Source organism: Gymnoscopelus braueri, assembly GCF_963280865.1.
Source record: "Gymnoscopelus braueri genome assembly, chromosome: 3".
Lineage (NCBI taxonomy): Eukaryota > Metazoa > Chordata > Actinopteri > Myctophiformes > Myctophidae > Gymnoscopelus > Gymnoscopelus braueri.
The window spans coordinates 10163119-10185508 of record NC_137612.1 but is presented as its reverse complement, the minus strand read 5'-3'; the positions used below and the strand labels follow the sequence as shown (position 1 = coordinate 10185508).

At 42.4% G+C, this 22390-nt stretch overlaps 1 protein-coding gene across 3 annotated transcripts in view; it reads left to right on the top strand.

Moving 5' to 3' along the window:
• The first annotated feature begins 123 nt into the window (after positions 1 to 123).
• The window catches only part of kif21b (kinesin family member 21B), a 121531-nt gene continuing 99264 nt past the window's right edge, over positions 124 to 22390 (top strand). For all 3 annotated transcript variants that reach the window (XM_080425203.1, XM_080425202.1, XM_080425201.1), the window contains exon 1: positions 124 to 593. In XM_080425203.1, the coding sequence (XP_080281329.1) occupies positions 553 to 593 (41 nt within the window). In that variant the 5' untranslated portion in view covers positions 124 to 552. The remainder of the gene's footprint in view (positions 594 to 22390) is intronic.

The following is a 22390-nucleotide window of genomic DNA, read 5'->3' as shown; positions in this document are numbered from 1 at the left end:
CACACACACACACACACCCTACAGACACAGCACTACGTGTGGTAGCAGTGGTACACACACACACACACACACATACAGAGGCGTGAATCCGTCTGTGCTGGTTCACAGGAGGAGCGGCTCCTTCGTACGCAGCTCTCTGACATTCTGATGTTTCAGTGAACAGAGAGAACAGGATGCGACGGGAGACACAGCAAGACGGGGAGATAATAGACATTATTCTACCGGTTATTACACACCATGATGTGACAGAAATGACCTGGAGACAGACACAGACACAGACACAGGAGGAGAACCAGAGGATCACCCTGGGCTGCAGGTCTTGACGGCTCCTCTGCACGGCAGGCTGCAGACAGACAGCCAACCTGAGCCGTTACATTACATTTAGAGGATACATTGTAACCAGTCAGTCTGCTGTCTGCTGCTGCTTCACGCCGCAGCGCGTGATTTTTTCACGCACTTGATCTCATCAAACCTAGTTAAGATACTCCTAGGAATAGGATATAATCATTATTATTATCATCATCATCATAAACACTGAAAGGAGGGGGAATCATGGCGAGCCTGAACGACTGCTCTGTGAAGGTTTCTTTAAGGTAAGAGTCTGTCTGTCTATCTGTCTGTGCATCAATTCAATGATTGCTTTCAAACCATCCCTGTTTTATTTGCAACATTAATGTTGCCGTTTGAATTTGAATGAAGGTTTTAGCAACACATTTGGCTGTGTTATTTTACATATAAAGTCTGCTTGTTGTACCTTGTTCTGTAGACATGTGGGTGGTGCTCTGCACACTATTGATAAGGCAGATCATACGCCTATGCAATAGAACTTCACTGACCTCTGTGTCAGAGAGTATATAACATTATAATGATCTTGCATTATGATGATGTTTGTGATGAAGTCATAAAGGATGAAGGATAATAAGCTATGCTAGAGATCCAGTAGCAAGGGAGGTGCCATCAAGGACAATTGATCAGGTAGCCTGGCTGTACCACATGCAGGGGAAATGGGCGTTCCTGTCCACATCTAAATGATCTCTCTTTACATTATATGGTGCAGGCTTAACTTACCCTATACCATGTTGTGTAGGATATATTCATACTATTGTATGGTGTTGTGTGTGTTTAATTTAGGCATATTTTGTGTACCTCTGCAAAAGAAGCATGCACAATGAGCTCTCCCTCAAAGCCATGCATGTCCTTCCAATGCCTTTGTTGAGAATAATGCACCCAAAGCTGTGGCATTTGATCAGCCTATATGGGATTGTATTGGAATATATTGATAGTCCTTTGGATTTGGCCATGCCTGTGTGCCATGATGGCACTAGTGAATGTTGAATGACATAGGATCAGGTGCCTTTTGTTCCCCCCAACACTTCAATAGCCTTTGAAATAGGAAGGCGTATCTTAACTTAGTAATTGTTGCTGCATCTGTCATTTTAAGGCTAAGTAACAGTAACAGTCGACTGAGTGGGTTGTCTGTTAAGGTCCATTGTCTCTCCATCTTGTCTCTCCATTGTCTCATTCAGGACCCCCAGGGGTCCTTGAGGGCCGGGGTTCCAGGGGGTCCCCAGGAAAATGTGTTAATATAGCATCTATATACCCTACTTTATACTTATTTGGATATTCAAAAATAGCTGATCTACACAAACTCAAATCATCTCTTGTCGGAGTCCCTCCCTGGCACAAAAAGTCATCAGGATGGGGCTCCGGCTCCGCGGATCAATTTGGGGGACCACTGTCCATTGTAACTCACAAGGGGGGGGAATTAGGGCAGTGTTTGATCTGAACCTTTTTAAACATGATGGCCCTTGCCTGGGGCCAAGTGGCAGTTGTCAGTCTGTCAGCTGTTCAGTGAGTTTCCTTTGTGGTTGCTCACAATACCGAAAAAAAGAGGAAGTGGGCTAGGTCAGGTTGCAGCTACATTATAAAAGCTCAAACAGTGAAAAGAAAAGAAAAGAGAAGCCAGCAGCATGGCAGCTGGTGGCGGCCGTTGATCATACTGGGAAGTTGAAGAAGACTGAATTATTATTAACTTATATTGATTGAAGCCCATTGAAAGATGCTCATCATCATAGGCCATTGTTGAAGTAACACTGGATCGGATGTGAGTGAAGGTGACAGTTATTGATCGTCACACACACACACACACACACACACACACACACACACACACACACACACACACACACACACACACACACACACAGCACATGATGTGTGATCAGCTGCTGCCTGTCTTCTGTTGTGATGCTAAGCGGTGTAATGATTATGTGAGGACATGTAGCCTACAGTAAAAGCCAAGTATAGTTATGCCCTATTGCAGTGGTCCTCAACCTTTTTAGGCCGTGACCCCCCCAAAATAATCATATTTGAACTGGGCCCCCCCCCCCCCCCCCAACCCGACAAGCACTTGGAATTGTAGGCATTGCTTTTAGTTTGACTCGGTTCCATAGATAAATATTGTGAAAATAGACAAACTAGATCGGCTATTTTCACAATGTTTGCCTCTTTCTTACTTAGTATTTGAAGAAATGTGCAGATCCCCTGTATACACGTACACTGTATGTTGGTTTGTTTACTATTGAGGGAGAAAACAATGTTGCACATTAAGCTAATCATCTGGGGACCCCCCCAAAATAATTTGGGGACCCCCCTGGGGGTCTCGACCCACAGTTTGGGGACCACTGCCCTATTACACTATTTTCCTTGGTCAAAAAGGAGTCAAGTCAACATTGTAGTCTAGAGAGAGAGATAATTTCTCTTGGAAACCGTTTAGTTTGGGATCGCAGGCTGTAATTAAAACCACTATTTTGCAATTACATGGTTCCTACTACTGACCCCATTCATTTTCATCCCGGGTGATCTGTGTGTATATCATTATTTACATGCTCTGTAAGTGCCACTAAAAGTGTGTGTGTGTGTGTGTGTGTGTGTGTGTGTGTGTGTGTGTGTGTGTGTGTGTGTGTGTGTGTGTGTGTGTGTGTGTGTGTGTGTGTGTGTGTGTGTGTGTGTGTGTGTGTGTGTGTGTGTGTGTGTGTGTGTGTGTGTGTGTGTGTGTGTGTGTGTGTGTGTGTGTGTGAGACAGGAAATGGGAAGCACTGAAATAAACACGCGGAGCGGGATAGCTTCCTGCAGAATAAAGGATGGTTTTCCCAACGACCTCCATGCGTCTCTTTCCCTGGGAAAGTTGGCTACTGATAAGAGAGGATGGTGTGTAATTGCTCCCACATTGCTGCCCCCCCCCCCCAGACAAACTGCGTTAGGGGTGTGTGTGTGTGTACGCGTGCATAGAGGGCAAAATACAGCAATGATGGGGAAGCCCCCCTCACATACACACACACACACACACACACACACACACACACACACACACACACACACACTTATTCACATACACAGTCTGTGTCGCCAGCATCCATTTCCTGACAGTCTGACTGCTTTTCCCTAAACAATGTCTGATAGAACCAATAACATGACCTACAATCCTGCATTCAAATCTGAGGGGAACTGAACACACACACACACACACACACACACACACACACACACACACACACACACACACACACACACACACACACACACACACACACACACACACACACACACACACAGTTTCACTTCCCCAACCCCATCATTTCCTGTTGGTAGCATCTTGAGTGCTGCATTGGCTCAATGTAAAAAACCTTGGACTTGCTCTGAGTGTATGGGAGTGCTGCTGCTACAAATGTAATGTTGACGTTTGAGATAGTGTGTCTGTCTATCTGTCTGTACTTGTATCACTATACTTGTGTAGTATCATGTAGTATCAGTATAGTAGAAATGGAGAAATAGACATAATGAGGACCATTTCCCTTGTCACAAAATAAGTGGTTGTTTTCATTATATAAAATTGCCTTCCTAAAATGTCAATGTCCTCAAAAGTATTTTAACCCATTAAGACCTGAGACCGATTCTACAAAATGTCTTCTAAATCACAGTTTTCTGAAAAACTGTTAGGATTTCTAGATCCTTGGTTCTCAAACGTTTTTTTGAATTGACGCGCCATGAGCTTAGATCTGCTATTTTTGAATAGCAAAAGTATAATAGAATGGGTGGTTGAAAAGTGGTTAAAATTTAAAGTGATAGAGATGCTTTCCCGGTCTTAATGGGTTAATACACGCGCGTGCGTGCGTGTGTGTGTGTGCATTTCTGAAGGCGTGTGTGTGTGTGTGTGTGTGTTGTGCGGTGGACCTATAGAGAGTTCTGAGAGCCAACATGAATATTTCCCTGCATATTGATTTCTCATATTATGCATATTGATTTCTCTTGTCTCTCCCCTTGTCTCTCTCAAATTCATGCACGGTAAAAGGTTGTAATTAACACTCTCAGTCACTCACAAGCCGTCTCATCCCCTCAGTCGCGCCGCTAAGTGAACCGTCATGGATGTTTGTGTGTATAAATAGTCCCAAAGACAAAGCTGTTCAGTGCTGTGTGGTCTTTGACCCCGGGACCTTCCAGAGCCTTTCATTCTGACAGTCATGTCCTGAAGCCTGATTTATACATCAGTTTTGTGCTGCTGTTGCACGCCGAAAATAGTTTGTAGATCTGCTATTTTTGATGCTTTTGTGTGAGGCTGTAGTATGATCAAGTAGGACATTAATTTACGAAAGAAATAAAAAATATATATATGGAGATAAAAGGTTTCTGCCCGACAGTAACGATATACTGTATAGCAACCAGGGCAGGAATTTAACGGGGGCATGAAGGCCATGGCCGCCATTGCGCCTCATTTTGGCCGTATGCCCTTGAAAGAATGATATACCCAAAGGCCACAGTGGCATTGATGCCCGCCCTGTATGCAAGCTGATTTCACCATTTTCTCCTTTGCTTTTTTCCCGTCAATATGGTTTTTAGACACCAGTGTCTGAATTCTGAAATTCTGTATTTATTTCGCTGATAGTTATACTATGCATTTGAAATGAAATTGTTTCATTTGATGGAGTTGCTGCCCTGGCATTTGGCCTTTGTGTCCTAAAAAAATTTACTACACAAAAGGTGTACCCTAAAACTACCCCTAAACAATGAAATTCCAGGCCCGATGGCATCATAGGTTTTTCAGAAAACTAAAGAGGAGTCGGCTATTTGTAGTTTCAGGTGATGATGGTGATCAGGCATGAAATGACCTGCAAGTATAAATAGCATCGACTTAAAGGAATAACGATAATAATGCTATGGGTTGTCTTCTCCCTCCGCGGTCGCGAGGCTGATGGTGTGATGCAGACGCTCAGGGCCTCAGGGCGATGTGATGAGAGAGCAGCTGATACGAGGATGATCTGTTATCTCTTTATATCTCTACCCTCAGCTCATTTGTTGCATCAGCAGCACCACCCCAACTATAGACTGATCGGTTTCTTGTTTACATGTAAACATGTACTTGGTGTGTGTGTGTGTGTGTGTGTGTGTGTGTGTGTGTGTGTGTGTGTATGTGTGTTTATTCAGGCGGCAAAATGGCTTTGACTGAAACATGCAGACTAATCTAATTAGTGAATAGAGTCAGCTATAGAGTGGAGAGCTGCAGTTTGTGATCATGTGACCTCAAGTCTGTCTTGAACTTGAAAGAGGCGTGCAGCATTCTGCCCCTCCCCTCCCCCCCAGCTATGCAGAAAGCCCCATATCAGTGGTTCTCAAACTTAAAAATGTCATGGTCTCTCCTCAACTCTGACAGTATACAAATGGAACCAAATGGACCCATTAGAACCCCCTCAAGGAACCCTGAAAGTCCCTGGACCCCACTTTGAGAACCACTCAAATATGGTACACTCTATATAGTATAGTAGATGAGATAAAAATATGAGAAAATGTTGACATTGTATTGTTATTTGCTCAACAAAAATCATTCATATCTCATAAACTATAGTCTCTATCGGGTGGAAACCGCCTATGTCCAAAACGGTTCAAATTCAATCATAGCAAAAGTAGCAGATCTACAAACAAGCTCGAAATGGGGCGCGAAGATACTTTTGTGTGACGCTGTAGTATATGATCAAGTAGGGCGTTAATTAACGAAAAAACACAAACAGTTAGAATATGGAGATGGGAGGTGTCTGCCTCGACACCAACGATATCCAGGCTTTGTGTGATTTTATACAACATAGGACTTTACTGCATTATGATTATGCATGACTACATGCAGGGCCGGATCTGACCCAATCAGCGCCCTAGGCAAGCTTTCTCGGACACTCCCCCGCAAAAGCTTTGTCCAGATAGACAGACAGACAGTAGGCTATCACAAGGTTAATTCACTCATGCAAACAGTGATGTGACTTGCAAATGACAAACAAGTGATACTGTTCGCAAGTGTCATCATTCATTTCAGAATACTACACTACCAAAACATTAGCCTGAAAACACAACATGATTAATAGCAAGAATACAGTGACGGAGGAAGAGGCCCCTCATGGCTGATAGGCAAGAGATAAAGGTGCAGTTTTCTGTTGGGGAACCAGTGTCCTGTGTAGGTTACCACCAGTCTGACCTGTTTCCTGTGTGTGGAAATCAGTCCTCTATCTATGCCAACTTTATGTGTGTGTGTGTGTGTGTGTGCGTGTGCGTGTGTGTGCGCGCGTGTTCTAGCTTTCCTATTGTGGGCATGTCATAATAGGTGAACATTCAGCAAAAAAAATTGCAACGCATTGTGAGCTTGTAAAATCGTCTATTTTCAGAACGATATTTGGTATATAGAGGGAAGTATAGGGTTTAAAGTGGTTAAAATGGTTGAATTTGAGTGGGAAACGGTGTGTGTATAGTTTGTTGTCCTCTCTCTTGTGTTCCAAATACTATGCAGGACAGAGGTGAGTTGAGCTGAGTGTGCTAATAGTCCACTGTCAGTAGATTAAACCCATTAAGACCTGAGGCAGATTCTACAAATGCCTTCTAAAGCAGTGGTTCTCAAACTTGGACCCCCCCAAGGACCCCCCAAAATGATTTGGCCGCCAGGGACCCCCAGAAGAGAAATTATTTGTGTTAGAAAAATATGCAATATTTAAAAAAAGAATTCAAACACTTTTCAAAAATGTTCAAAAATAGCAGATGTGCAAGGTCGCTGTGAGCTTGTAGATCTGCTATTTTTTAAGAACCACTGTTCTAAGTCCTTCAGATCTTTGTTAAAATCTGAAATGACACGGATGCTTTCCCGGTTTTTAAATGGGTTAAGAGAAGGACAGAGACGGGTTCAGACTCTCAGTGAACAACTCTCTCAGTCCACACTCACAAGGTGAATTTTATTTCACCGCTGCAGCAGTCATCATGACAAACGGACGCGTTTCGGCCTGTTGTGAAACCCTGATGAAGTAGCCTGCAGTAGCCAAAAACGTGTCCATTTGTCAGAGTCTGCCGCTGTGGTAAATAAACAAAATCAAAGAACATTCACCTTGTCGGTGCGGACTGTCCTCTCTTGTGGTCAGTCAGGCAGTGCTGCTGTTATTATTAGCTCCTCATGAGAGCTTTGAGCCTGGCCTCGAAACATACCCTCTCCTCTCTGCTACCATCATAGATGGTCAACATAAGTCAAAATGTTTTTTTGCTGTGTCACCACTCAGCACACGTCATTTTGGCCTCTTTAAGCACCCTCCTGGTCACATTTGTTTGACCCTTGAACTCTATTGGACCTAACATTACTCAGTGAAAGTCATTTGTATCAGGGCGTCAAGCACAAATTGCACTTCAATGATATAACAATATGGACTAAAAGATTGATGGCAGCTGCACTCGGTCTAAAAGTAACTAAGTCACTGACCTACGACCTGAAGACCATATAATTGAACTAAGGCCATGATTAATGTTTCTTTATTCGACTATATTTGAAAACCGTCTGACATGTTTTATTATCCCACTTGCAGTGAAGTCGTGCAGGGCAAAAATAACACAAAAGGCATTAAAGACAAGAATGAAATGACAGTATATGGGGCTTAAAGAGAGGAAAAGGTGTCTTGTACATTGTTGCAGTGTGCGTCTATGATTGTGAGGTCATAAAAATGGTTTTGAGAATGCTGTTAGATACTGTAGTACTTAGCTTTGTAAAGCTATGCCAGCAAAACATACCGTACAAGAAATAGCATGTTCCTCTTAATCTGTCAGACAGTCTGCCTTTGTGTGCTTGAGGCGTGCCTTGGCTTGGACAAAAGGTTAGCTCCTAGATTTTGAGTCAGATTTATGGAATCGCCTAGGGTTAGGGTTAACCACTTAACGTTTTAAAGTGCTTATGTAGCCTAGTCGCTTCTTCTGGGCTTGTTTTCATAGACCTGGTTGCTTATTTCTCTCGCAATGTCTGGCAACAATGTGTGTGTGTATGTGTGTGTGTGTGTGTGTTGAAAGAGCAGAGGCCATTTAAACCACTTTTTAGATTCATTTTTTTATTTTTGCCTTTATTGATAGGACAGTAGGCTGACAGAAAATGGGGAGAGAGATGGGAGTGACACGCAGCAAAGGCCGTCGGGCTCGGGACTCGAACCCACGACGCGCTGTCAGGCTATATTGAGCCTATGCCAGCCGTCCAGGCCAAGATCTATGGTATTTTTTGCCATGTCTGCAGAGGTGTGTGGGACTACAAGATAGATGATAGATTCAAAGAATAAAACCATGGTGCAAATGTTATTAGACTGATGAATCGGTTTGAGCCACTGCAAGGTTCACCAACACTTGGCAGGCAGGCAGCAATTTCTCACGCTGCTATAATCTGTCTGGAACAGTTTTCTGATTAGCCTGCAGTCCGTGGGCTTCAGAACCTTCACAAACTAGCCTGGGGGTCCGCCGTCATGGCAACGCTTGCGCAGCTGATAAAAAAATAAGTAATTAAAGTAAGATTTGATGTGGAAAGTGGGCAACTGTGCACACTTCAAAACAACATGGGTGTGTTTATATAAGTACTATTGGAGTAGAGTCCCTTGACAGTAGTTTAAAGACGGGGTGCCGTGATTTTCAGTGATTCCCCCCCCCCTAAAACATAATCATCAGGTATTATGGTTATACTAGGAGGAAGAATTTTTTCAAAAAAGTGTACAGAAAGTGTTTTTATGTGGACACGCCTCTGGTTCTCACCTTAGCACCTCCTCCACCACCTTAGCACCAACCGCCTGTCCTAGTCCCTCCTCCTCCTCATGCCCACACCTGTTGTGTTATGATAATGAGGGGGAGGGTATATTTTTACTATGTCACTAAAGGAGTGTTTTTCTATTGGCACGTTTGACCCTCAAGGTTTCAGCCTCCAGGTAGAAACTCAAAATAGTCAGAGAAGACATAAAACACCATAAAAACACCACCAGGGGGCTTAATGAAGTTCTATCAACCTCATAGACACATGAAAAACAGAAAAAGTGCAAAACCATGGCACCACCTCTTTAAGGAAAGGAAAGACCAGTGCAGTGCAGACTCACATCAAAGTGTCTTAAGAAACAGTCTGACCCTGGTCAGACTGCTGCTGCTGCAGTAAATAAATAAAAAACACAAAGACTTTGTGAGTGCGGACTGTTTCTTAAGACTGTATTTATATAAGACCATTGCTTCAGAATTGGATCTTAAACAGCTGAAACCAGCAAAACAGCACTTCCAGGGAAATCTGATAGTAGAAGAATATATACACAGTAGCTTCACTCCAGCATACCAATGGTAAGCTAAGTGTCAAACCTCTTTGGGTGTCCACTATAGGGCTACTAGCCTGGCAGCCCAGTGAATAATATGGCTTATTACAGTGATTCTCAAACGTTTTAATTTCAAAGTACCTAGTATAGATCCACAAGCTCGAAAAGCTTCGCGCCACGTTTCGAGCTTGTGGATCTGCTGCTTTTGTTGCGTTTGTGTGACTTTATTATGATGAAGTAGGGCAGCGCTACTCAACCCGCGGCCCGCGGGCCGCATGCGGCCCGATCGCAGCGTCTTGGCGGCCCCCTCATGGTCAAAAAAAAAAAAAAAAAAAAAAGTTTCTTTTTTTTTTTTTTTAAGCACAGGATAAAAATATACATTTCCGTTCAAATATATGGGTTGCTAAAACATTTTTCAAAAAAACAGACAGACATACATACAGGTGCGTCAATTGTTACAGGTATAATCAGGGGTGCACATAACTGGTGCGCAGGTGCGCATGCGCACCCAAAATAAATAATGAGCACCACATCAGACGACGCGAGGCGCTTTTGCGTACCAACAGCTGGGACCGGAATTTCCAAGCTTTTATTTTTTAGCAAAACTAAAAAATAAAAGCCTGGAGATTTACTTCCTGAAGCCACACTCACACAATCACGCTAAAGCACGTGTCGGCCCCATGTACAGCCATAGGCGCAGGGGGACGCATGCTGTGATTGTGTGAGCCTCGCATCCTGACACACAGACAGGCTGCGACTCGCAGCCCGCTGCACGCAGCGGCTGTTAGAGGCACTCGTCACCGATGATGAACGTACCGTAATGGTGCAAAATATGCCGTGAACGTCCCAAATTTGGCGGATAAAAGCAGCGCAGCACAGGGCACCAACCTTGGGGGGTTCACCAAACAGCGTGAGTGAAAAAAAAAACGGAACGGGACCATTTTCTTGTGTGATACAAAATCGAAAAATCCAAAATAGGACCGTCATTTTTATGGCGGCCCCTTGGACTTTTGGCATTTTGCTGAGTGGCCCCTGAGCCATCTTAAGTTGAGTAGCCCTGAAGTAGGGCATTAATTTACGAAAAATCTGTGTCAACAACATCACTCTCTCTCACCTCAGAAAAGCCTGCATCAGCTGTAACTCTGATGGACTGTGTGCGGTCCAGCCAACATCCCTCTCTGCAGCAGCTGCCCCCCAAACCTCATTTGATCCTGTGTAGTGACAGTAACGCAACAAATGAATTACTCTGACCATTTTAATATTAGATTAGCCTCGGTCAGTGTTGGACCCGATCAAAGCTTGATGCCAAGATCGTTCACAAACTGCGAGCATAACAAACTGTTATTATCATAATAACCACGTGTAACCGCTGGGATAATGGAACACAGATTAGCTTCTGCATGCAGATTGTTTAGAGAATGTTGTCAGGTGAAATCAGATTATTGTTAAGGGAAGCAGCCCTTCCTGTTGAAGGCCTTAATCCACAATGGGTATTCATGTTGTTGTTGTTCCACTCCACTGAATCAGCTGTTTTTTAAGCCTCTTCTGCCATGTTGACCATAGTCATCCTGCCCTCCCTGTTCATTCACAACAAGCAACAACAACACACACACACACACACACACACACACACACACACACACACACACACACACACACACACACACACACACACACACACACACACACACACACACACACACACACACACACACACACACACACACACACACACACTCCAGTACTAGTGATTAAGCTACTCAGAGCTGAAGGTGATTAAAAACAGCCAGCTGTCCAATCCCAACATGTCTGCGTGCAGCAGCATGGACACTCTCTCTCACACACACACACACACACACACACACACACACACACACACACACACACACACACACACACACACACACACACACACACACACACACACACACACACACACACACACACACACAGAATGAATTCCGTTGTCATATTCCATAATACTAACAGATTATGTACGCGGTCAGACCATGGTATTTCTTTTTTTTGGGAGGGGGGGGGGGGCTTTATTCTGTAAAATCCTGTGGAGTGTGTATCCACTTTTAAGAAATGAGTATTTGACATTGCAACAAGAGAACAAGGCCTGTGTTTATAGTCTAAACACAGCACCTGAGGTATTGTGTCTATCTGTCCTTTCTGCCATGGGAATACGGGATATGGGTTCAGCTGGGCCCAAATTATGCATACACACACACTGATACACATGAGCGCATGGGAGACACACAGAAAACACACAAATGCACACTTGCACACACTAGGCTAATGCTTGTTTGAGAGAGAGAGATGGGGGGGAGAGAGAGAGCGAGAGAGGGAGAACTTTATTGTCCCTGTGGGGGACATTTGTCTTTGGACACAGTGCTACAGTCCTTGCTTCACATAAACAATACACAACAATAAAAATGAGAAGCATTCGACACAATGCTAGACAGTCGTTTCCCATGAAAACATCTTCAAACACAAAAGACATTTTGATTATAAAACGAATGTGACATTGTCAACTCGACATGCTACGAAATGAAAGTGCTCAAGTGCTTCATGTGTATTTCCTGCACACTGCTCTGCTGCTCTAAGGTTTAGCATTCATTCAGCAGCTTGACGGGAGGCTGCTGGAACAAACCATACCTCGTTGTTGTCGGGCAGAAAAACCTCTTATCTCCATATTCTGACTTTTTGTGTTTTTTCGTAAATTAACGGCCCTTCTTGATCATACTACAAAGCGTTTCACAAAAGCCTGAAAAGTAGCAGATCCGCAAGCTCAAAACGCGGCGCAAAGCGACGCGTTTCGAGCTTGTGGATCTGCTACTTTTGATATTTTTGAATTTGAATCCGGAAAGCAACAGTTTTGGACATATGAGGTTTCCACCCGACACATGCTGCAGTCACCCTTTTGACACTAGGGAGCTAGACAATCGCTCTCTTTTCTCTCTTCATCTCCTCTCTTTCTCTCTTCATTAAATCCCCCTCTTTCTTTCCCAAGTAAGAGCTGTTCTTCTCTTCTCTTCTCTTCTGCTCGGGGGACTTTCATTCACTTCCAGGGGCACAGCACTGAGTTCATAAGAGCAGACACATCGATTGACTCCCGACGACAACACCACCTCTCTGTCCTCCATCCCTCTCTCTCTCCCTCCTCCATCTTTCGCTCGTTTTTCTTTAGGCCTTTTAAACATATACAGCTTGTTCTGTTTTTCCACACGTTGCTTCCTTTAATTCTCTTCACATACAGTGTGTGTGTGTGTGTGTGTGTGTGTGTGTGTGTGTGTGTGTGTGTGTGTGTGTGTGTGTGTGTGTGTGTGTGTGTGTGTGTGTGTGTGTGTGTGTGTGTGTGTGTGTGTGTGTGTGTGTGTGTGTGTGTGTGTGTGTGTGTGTGTGTGTGTGTGTGTGTGCCAGCTCAGCACAGAGCACAAAGACCTGCAGTGACATCAGGCCTATTCACTGTGTGTCCTCTGTCTACTGTCTCCCGAGAGGTGCCCCGCTTAAATGGCCTCTTCAACACACACATACAGTGCATACACACACACACACACAGCTCTCATGTGCTTTCTAAATTCCCTACAGCTCCATGCTGTGCATAATAATTCACCCCAGTCATGTAAGAATGTTGGTGTCAGAATAGCAATGAATAGGAATCAATATTGCATAATCACTGCAAAATAAAAATAGAATTGAGGAATTTTATGACAACCTTTAATTACAACCTTATTGGTCACTAATGTTTAATTTTGTGTGTTGTGTGTTTGTCCTTAGTCTTTGTTTCATATGGTGTTTGTGAGAACTTGTTTTTGAGGAATAATATGACTATAATTTATAGTGTGAACAGTAAGATTAAATGATGTGTTAGGATATGTTGTGTTATATATTTGCAATTATACTATATACTATTATATTGTTACTATACTATTGCTATTGTAATATTGAATTATATTATAATATACAACATACTATTGTATTATATTGGGATGTATATACCACATACCATGTATATATATGTACATATATATATATATATGTATATATAAATAATTTATACGTAAGTGAGTACGCCATGGGGCGTGCTTTGTGATTAAAACAATAATGAAGAAAAAAGTTGTAAGACTACAGGGCAGGGCCCGACAAGCCTAGTGCTTCTCCCTAGCCCCTTTTCGGACTCTTGGACACTACTGAGAAAATAATAATAATAATGAAATGTTATTTGTTATTATGTTTGTGCCCATTATCCGAAAAAAAAACAAAAAACTGAACTGAACTGAACTAAGATCAGTGACCAACTGTCTAGATACTCTAGAAGGGCTGATATCTGACAACATGGAAATGCAAATGCTTCCAACTGAAGCTCCTTTCATATCTATATTCAAACAGATGAATTCACATACCGACCATAATGCGACCATAGAACTGAGTATAGCTCGGTCACGCATCTTCGTGTTTGATGACGCGTGCAACGAATAGAACACATGTGCTCACGAGCACAAGCGAGGGTTAATGTGTGAAAGTGGAGGACAGTTGAGGACAGAGTGCTCATGTCACACTCTCATGCTGCATTCTTACATTTCACCCACTTGGGTTTGTTCACAGTGCAAACAGGCTTATGTGTGCAAGAAGAGAACATGAAAGGCTCAGAGAAACGTTCTTGAAGCTCTTTACGTCACCAACGTAAACACTCCGTCTGAATGTTATGTGATTTTTCTTTCCTTTTGAAAAGGAACAATTGTTGTTCATTAGAGAAGGGTTTTTATAAGGACGTTATCAATTGACTCGCCTCCTTGCTCCCTCATCATAAATCTTTGACCATTGGCCAGAAAACTGTCTCCCAAATAGGGTTGCCAAATACCTGGAACTCAAATAAGGGGCACCCAGGCCAAGTGTCCCTTATTTCCAAGAAAAATAAGGGATGCCCAGAAAAAGACAAAATGTCACTGTAATACAGTAGATGTCCATTTTTTTTTTTTTTTTTTAATATATATTTTTGGGCTTTTGTGCCTTTATTGATAGGACAGTAGGCTGACAGGAAATGGGGAGAGAGATGGGGAGTGACATGCAGCAAAGGCCGTCGTGCTCGGGACTCGAACCCACAACACGCTGTCAGGCTACATTGAGCGTAGGTGCCTGGACCGCTCCAGGCCAGATGTACAGTTTTTGTATAGGCTATTATATTAAGCACTTGAACCCTAGCATCCATATTTTTTGGGGGGAACGTTAGCCAAAAATAGCTGATCTACAAGCTCGCAATGTGTCGCAATTTTTGGCAAAGAGATTTGGGGGTGTCTGTGAACAGAAAAAAATCCAAGTACAGAGACAACTCGGGTCCAGTTTACAAGACTAGAGGGTTTAACTAAGTGGTTTACAACCTGTTTTATATGAGCTGTGTGAACTTGTAAGATATCTGTCATTGATAGATTCCCCAAAAATGAGGAATAAAGTGTGTCCCTTATCAGTTCAATAAGGGACACGTCTTCTAGTGTCCAAGGGACAGTTGGCAACCCAACTCCCAGAGTGTTGTTGTAAATTAATTGTGTTTAAAGTCCCAAATCTGCACCAGTGAATTATCTTTTTTTTTTACCAAGGAGTGCATTTCCTGTCTCGGTCCTTCGTCTGTCTACAGCCTCATCTGAACCAAAGAGGTTTTTGTCTGAACTTCTAATAAAACAGGAAGGGAACAGGAAGTGGAGGCTGCCTCACAGGAAGTTATTGTGCAGCAGCAGCACAGCGTCTGGGAGTGCTGATGCACTGACTGGCTGCAGTTCATCAACAGCTAAAATTGTTGATGCTTAAAAACAAATGGATCAAAAGTCTAGAAGTCCGCACAACAGCATTTCTCCAAGTGTTTTTACTTTAAAACACAGACAAGTGGTACAATGTTTCGGCCACGCGTACTTGGCCTTTATCACAGCGCAACTGAACTGAACTGTTACTCAGTGATGAACTGAATGTACGCAACCCCTCCAGGTCATGCATTGTGAGCTTGTATTTCTGAAAATAATCGAGTTCTTACAATTCTTTTTTTTTTTAAAGCACAATTTTGAATACAGCCTTTTACTTGCAACAGTGTTTTTATGCTACTTTTACTTACTAAAATAAATAAATAAATAAATAAATAAATAGGAGTATTTCTTCCACCACTGAGCCTAGGCTACTCTAAAATGCTAAGCAGACCCCAGGGAGGTGCACAGATGAGCAGAGTGCATGGCAGCAGTCTAGTCAGGATGTGTGGAGGCTTGGACCAGGGTATATTGGTACATGACATGACAGCATGTCTGGGAGAGAAGAATATCAACACAGCTGAGCTGGGGTGTGTGTGTGTGTGTGTGTGTGTGTGTGTGTGTGTGTGTGTGTGTGTGTGTGTGTGTGTGTGTGTGTGTGTGTGTGTGTGTGTGTGTGTGTGTGTGTGTGTGTGTGTGTGTGTGTGTGTGTGTGTGTGTGTGTGTGTGTGTGTGTGTGTGTGTGTGTGTGTGTGTGTGTGTGTGTGTGTGTGTGTGTGTGTGTGTGTGTGTGTGTGATTTGTGTGACCCAGCATGCACCTCTGAACTGTGATATCCAGCTGGGTCATTATGTTTTATGGAGCAGCATGGACGGAGTGGGGAGGCTGGCCGGGTATCTGCAGTGTATGTGTGTAGATGGTGGCACTAAGCCATGTTCTCTGTCGGGTGGAAACCTCGTATGTCCAAAACTGTTACTTTTCAGGATTGACAAGCTCGTAGCAGATCTACAAGCTCAAAACGCGTCACTTCGCGTCGCATTTCAAGCTCTTAGATCTGCTACTTTTGATGCTTTTGTGTCACAAAGTAAAAATATGGAGATAAGAGTTTCTGCCCGACAGAGATGATATAGATCAGTGAAGGTGATGAGGGAAGCACAACTAGATAGACAGTACTAGATGTCTGCATGTTCACTCGTGGTTTTGTGTGTGTGTGTGTGTGTGTGTGTGTGTGTACTTGTACTTGTGAGGGGCCAAATGTCCCCACAGGTATATATTAGAATGTGAGAAATAGACATTATGAGGAAAATTTTCCTGGTCCTCACAAGAAACATTGTTGTTTTTGGGCGGTGTAGCCGCCCCTATAAGTGGGGTTGGGACACCTCATTAGTATTATTTTCCTGCACTGTGATTGGCCCACTTGGCCCACTTTCCTCTACTGTGATTGGCTGACTCTATTGGCTGACTCTATTCAGCACTGTGATTGGCTAGCGAGACACATGATGACATTAATAACCTATAAATAGGATTATGCACTTCCAAAAATCCATTTTTTTGGGAAGTGAGCTTCCATCATTATGATGACCACTGTGATGACCACACCGCCCACTTCACACTGGGTGTGATTTTTATTGTTATTTTAGGGTTAAAAATGTCTAAAACTAAATTTTAAATTACATTCCTGTGTGTCTTGTGCATGCATGTCTGAATCAAATATAGTGCAGCCCTCATGTGTGCAAACAAAGATGGTTGATCTTTCTTTCTTTCTTCTTTCTTTCTTTCTTTCGTTCTTTCCCATTTCAATTAAGACTATGCCCAGATTCAAGAGCATGATTTCCAAGTGGTTGAACAGTTGATATGTTTTTCTTATAATGAGCCCTCTGTTTCATTCTGTCGTCCCCTCCTCTCGCCAACAACAACAACTCTGCAGTCTTTTGGTGTTGAAGCCCAATAAACTGACCCTTTGTAATGTATGCCAACGCTTTAATTCTGTCAGATCCTTAATTATGGTTCGCTTGAACGACGGAGAAAAAAAAATGACTGATGCCTTACACTGACCTAGATTAGACAAGGCAGTCTGTCTGTCTGTCTGTCTGTCTGTCTGTCTGTCTGTCTGTCTGTCTGTCTGTCTGTCCGCTGTGTCATGAAAAACGCAGGGGAAAAGGCCAGACTCATGCTCTGTTAATATGGGAAATATCAGACCTACAGTACAAGCTCACAGACTGACTGTCCTTGAACACTGTGCTTAGAGGAATGGTTCTTAACCCATTAAGACCGTGAACGCATCTGTGTCATTTTAAGATTTCTTTGGCTATTCAAAAATAGCAGATCTACAAGCTCATAGCGCAGCACCGAGTGCCGCGCTATGAGCTTGTAGGTCTGCTATTTTCGGCGCGTGACATCACCGCCGTGCGGCGGGGCATAAATTAGGCTGAAGCCTTCTGATTTGATTCATCTCCGTCTCTCTCTCTCTCTCTCTCCTCCACCCCCCCCCCCATAGAATAATAGACAGAGCAGACAGGAAGGGGGTGGGAGGTGAAATGGGGTGGTTGGGGGGGAGGGGGGGGATTGACCTAGAATCAGTTCTAATGCTGCAGACGGATGCGTCAGGCAGGCAGGGGTCTTAGAATAATTGAGATAAGATGAGGTGGATTTGATGGTGAATGCTACAAGATTTTAGATTTTATTTTCAAGTGGCGCACGCACGCCATACACTTTCTCTTGGTGCTGTTCACCTGAAATGATATATTTTTCAAATGCAATGCCTATTATTAACATTATTATTTATTATTACATCACATTATTAATATTTTTCATCATCATCATCATCATCATCAATACAGACATCTCAGAATTAAAGCTGCAATCCAGAACTTATTTTAATTAATAAAACATTATTGTAACCATACCGTATGCTAGTGTATGTTAATAAAATAATAACCAGTCCATCAGCAGTGGTTAAGAGGTGGTTTCCCTACTCTTAACATTGAGACCTTAGTTTCTACAGCCCATTCCACAGTGACACTCGTGCTCCGTATAGCTGCTCTTTGCTCTCTTGACTCTCACATGAAAGAGAGAGAGAGAAAGTTGTGTGATGTGTGTGTGAGAGAGAGAGCGAGGGTCACATGTGTGTGAGGGTATGCTGTATGAATGTGTGCAAAACACCATGTAAATTCATGTATCCTTGAAGTGTGCTGTAAACACTGTCAGGGGTTGACACTAAGGTCTCGGAGGCACTTGCCCATCGGGCAAGTACAGGTCAAGTTCTACTTGCCCAATCATGCCCACTTGCCTAAAAAGTAAATCAAATAAATGTTAAATCCAATTGATAACTGCAGAATGGCGACAGTCACTTTGAAAGTCTGAATGAGCGAAACTGCTACATGTAAAACGGTAGCATTATTTGTTCTTTCATGAATAATCAAATAATGTTCAATGAAGAAGACTATTGAAAATTGTAAATAGTGAAGAAAGTAAAAAACAATACTTATGTACAGTACTTGAGTAAATGTGCTCAAGTACAGTACACAACCACAGACTTTTTCACAATGTAGAGATTGTTGCTGTCGGGATAAGAAGCCTTGTATCTTTCTCCATACATATTTCAACGTTATAATAGTAAAAATAGCTGATCTATAAGCTCACAAAGCGTTGCGATGATGCCCTTTTCAAGACCAAACTCTCTGTTTTTGTTTGTGTTCTGGTTTCTCTGTCACAGTCCATTGACCTTCTTAACTCTCTCACTCATACAGCTACTACAGCGTTCCCACCTCTCCTCACTGTCATTGTCATCACAGTGAAAAGGACATTTGAAACCTGCACTGTCCCCGAGGCGGCCCTGAGAGCCACAACTCTTGGCTTCATTCTTCAATATTCTCTTTGATGTATTATGTATCTTGTCATTGTACATAGATAGTCCATTCATTCTGTCACTTAGCAGGATAATGGGGTGTTGAAAATAACCAAAGGAGGGCCAGGGCAGCTTATTCAGTAATGGCTTTAAATCGTTTCCAAATAGATTACAGAGGGAGGTCATACCATCTACGATTTAGGTGACCTACCGAGTGTAAGATCAGAGTAAATGGCATGAACAAATGACAGGGTCACATAATAGAGTGCAAGAAAACAATGTAGTGCTTCAATGAAATACCAGGTAAACCAAGCCACTGTCTAAAGTCAACATTTCTTATCATTTGAGGTCAAGCAAACACAAATCTACCAATTACATAACATATTATGTGAACTAGTAACCAACATCTGCAAATTCTGCATAAGATAAGTTTCCAGGCTAACCAGGGGTTCTCAAACATTCTAATTTTAAGGACCCCCAGTTGTGTACACCAGTGGTTCTCAAACTTTTTCATGTGAAGGACCCCCAATTTGACACTTATGCCAGGGACCCCCATAAGAGAAGATTTTTACGGCTCAAGCAGTGATTCTCAACCAATTTTAATTTCAAGGACCCCCAGTTTGACATGCATTAGGCTACAGACCCCCATGTAATGGCATTTCTATCTCTGGGACCCACATTCTTTTGTAAAATCAATGTTAATTTAACTCACACTGTACAAATGCAACCATTTGTACAGAGTTACAGAGTTACAGACCCATAAGGGTCCATTTGGTTCCTATTTTAACTATCCATCATTTAGCTGGGGACCCCCTGGAACCCCCTCAAGGACCCCTGGGGGTCCCCGGACCCCACTTTGAGAACCACCATGTGTACATGTTAGGCCCAGGGGCTCCCATAACTCGCAGACCCTTACAGGCCCTTTTGGGTCCATGTTTTTCTCTTAAAGGGCAAGACCACTTTGGTAGAGGTTTGGGTTGTGTAGTTACCTTGCCATGATGTAACTCCAAAGGTGGGCAAGAAATACAAAATAATTGCTCCATTGATTAGAAATTTATAATTCAAAATATGCTCCTCATTGACTTACATTGTACGGTAAAACTGCTCTCAAAGTCACTATTGTAGCACAAAAACGAACGCAAACTAAGTTGATTCAGACAATATAGAACATCACCAAACCCAGTACTGTTTTTTTTTTTAAATAAAAATGTCAACTCCCTGTTGATTTTGCCATTTTTAATAAGTAGAAAACCCGGACTGGATCGGCGGATCCGGATCCAGATCTTCAAATAGTAAAATCAACAGGAAGTTGACATTTTCATTAAAAAAACAAACAGTACTGGGTTTGGTGATGCTCTATATTGTCTGAATCAGCTATGTTTGGGTTCATTTATGTGCTAAAAGTGTGACTTTGAGAGCTGTTTTACCGTACAATGTAAGTCAATGAGGAGCATATTTTGAATTATCAATTTCTAATCAATGGAGCAATTATTTTAGATTTCTTGTCCACCTTTGGAGTTACATCATGGCAAGGTAACTACACAACCCAAACCTCTACCAAAGTGGTCTTACCCTTTAAGAGTTACAGACCTAAAAGGGTCCCATTTGGCTCCTCACTACAGTATCAATCTTTTTTAGCTTGGGACCCCCTGGAACCCCCCCCTTAAGGACCCCTGGGAGTCCCCAGGCCCCAGGTTCAGAACCTCTAGAAGCCTTCTCCAGACAGGATATTAGTATACAGGACCACTTCTCCATCCTTTGAAGTCTGACTTGGTTAGGAGGAGGCAGCGGCGCTGACATCAGTGGATCAATTGGCCTGTCTGCACTTCAGTGTGCAGCAGCGCATGCTAACAGCTAACGTGGCCAGTCATACATTATAGCGCCGTGGCGTGCAGAGACTGTAGACGGCCATTGCCTAGTAAATCGCTAACAAAGCCTGGGGCTGTAGTGGGACTAGATGAGTTGGAGGCTATTTCCATAAACGCTTGTGAGGGAAGTTACTGCACATTGCTTTGAAGTTGTGTGTGTGTGTGTGTGTGTGCGTGTGGTAGTGAATGTCAAATCAGACTTATGTGTGCAGTGGTGGAAAAAGTACTCAAATTCTTTACTTAAGTAAAAGTATCAATACTGCAATATAAAAGTACTCTGTTACAAGTAAAAGTCCAGAATTCAAAATTTACTTGAGTAAAAGTACAAAAGTATTGGCATCAAAATGTACTTAAAGTACCAAAAGTAAAAGTACTAAATATTTGAAAATAGCAGATCTACAAGCTCACAACGCGTCGCGATGCGACGCGTTGTGAGCTTGTAGATCGGCTATTTTCAAATAGCCTATGTATAAAACAAGGCTAAAGTGGTAAATGTATGTTTCATAATATCATAATTCATACTGTAGGCCTATCTGAAAAGTAACTAGTAACTAAAGTTTTCAAATAATTGTAGTGGAGTAAAAGTACAATATTTGCCTCTGAGATGTAGTGGAGTAGAAGTGAAAGTACTGGAAATTGGAAATACTCAAGTAAAGTACAAATACCTCAAAATTTTACTTAAGTAGAGTACTTAAGTAAATGTACTTAGTTACTTTCCACCACTGTATGTGTGCCATAAACGCCTTTCACTGTAACCTAGAAAATAGGAAAATAATATAGTTAACCGTGTGCGTGCGTGCGTGCGTATGTGTGTGCGCGTCTTGGTGAACGTCTTCCTAGTTACTGGAGTTCCATATACAGAATGTGGAGCAGGCCATTGGCTGCCTTCCGTTGCCAATTAACCAGAGGCATTCTTGGCCGACCAAGGCTGGACGTTATGAAGTGGGCAGTGGGCACACACATTAGGGCATTCACAGAATAGTCGAATATTCGAATATTCGAATATCAAACCGACTATTCGACTATCAAACCACTATTCGACTATTCGAAAAAAAAAAAAAAAAAAAGCATTTTTTTTTTTTTTTTTTTAAAGATTTTTTTTTTAAGTGACTTTTCTAGAGCAGACATGCAGCTGTGAGCTCTGGTGTGACGTCAACTCGCATTCCTTGAGTCGAGTCATCAATGCAATTAAAAAAAAAAAAAAAAAAAAAAAAACTTTTTAATTTTTTTTTAATTTTTTTATTTTTTATAATCAAATCGAATAATCGAATATTCGAATACTTTTGGGTCGAATAATTTGAATACCATAAATCACTATTCGTTA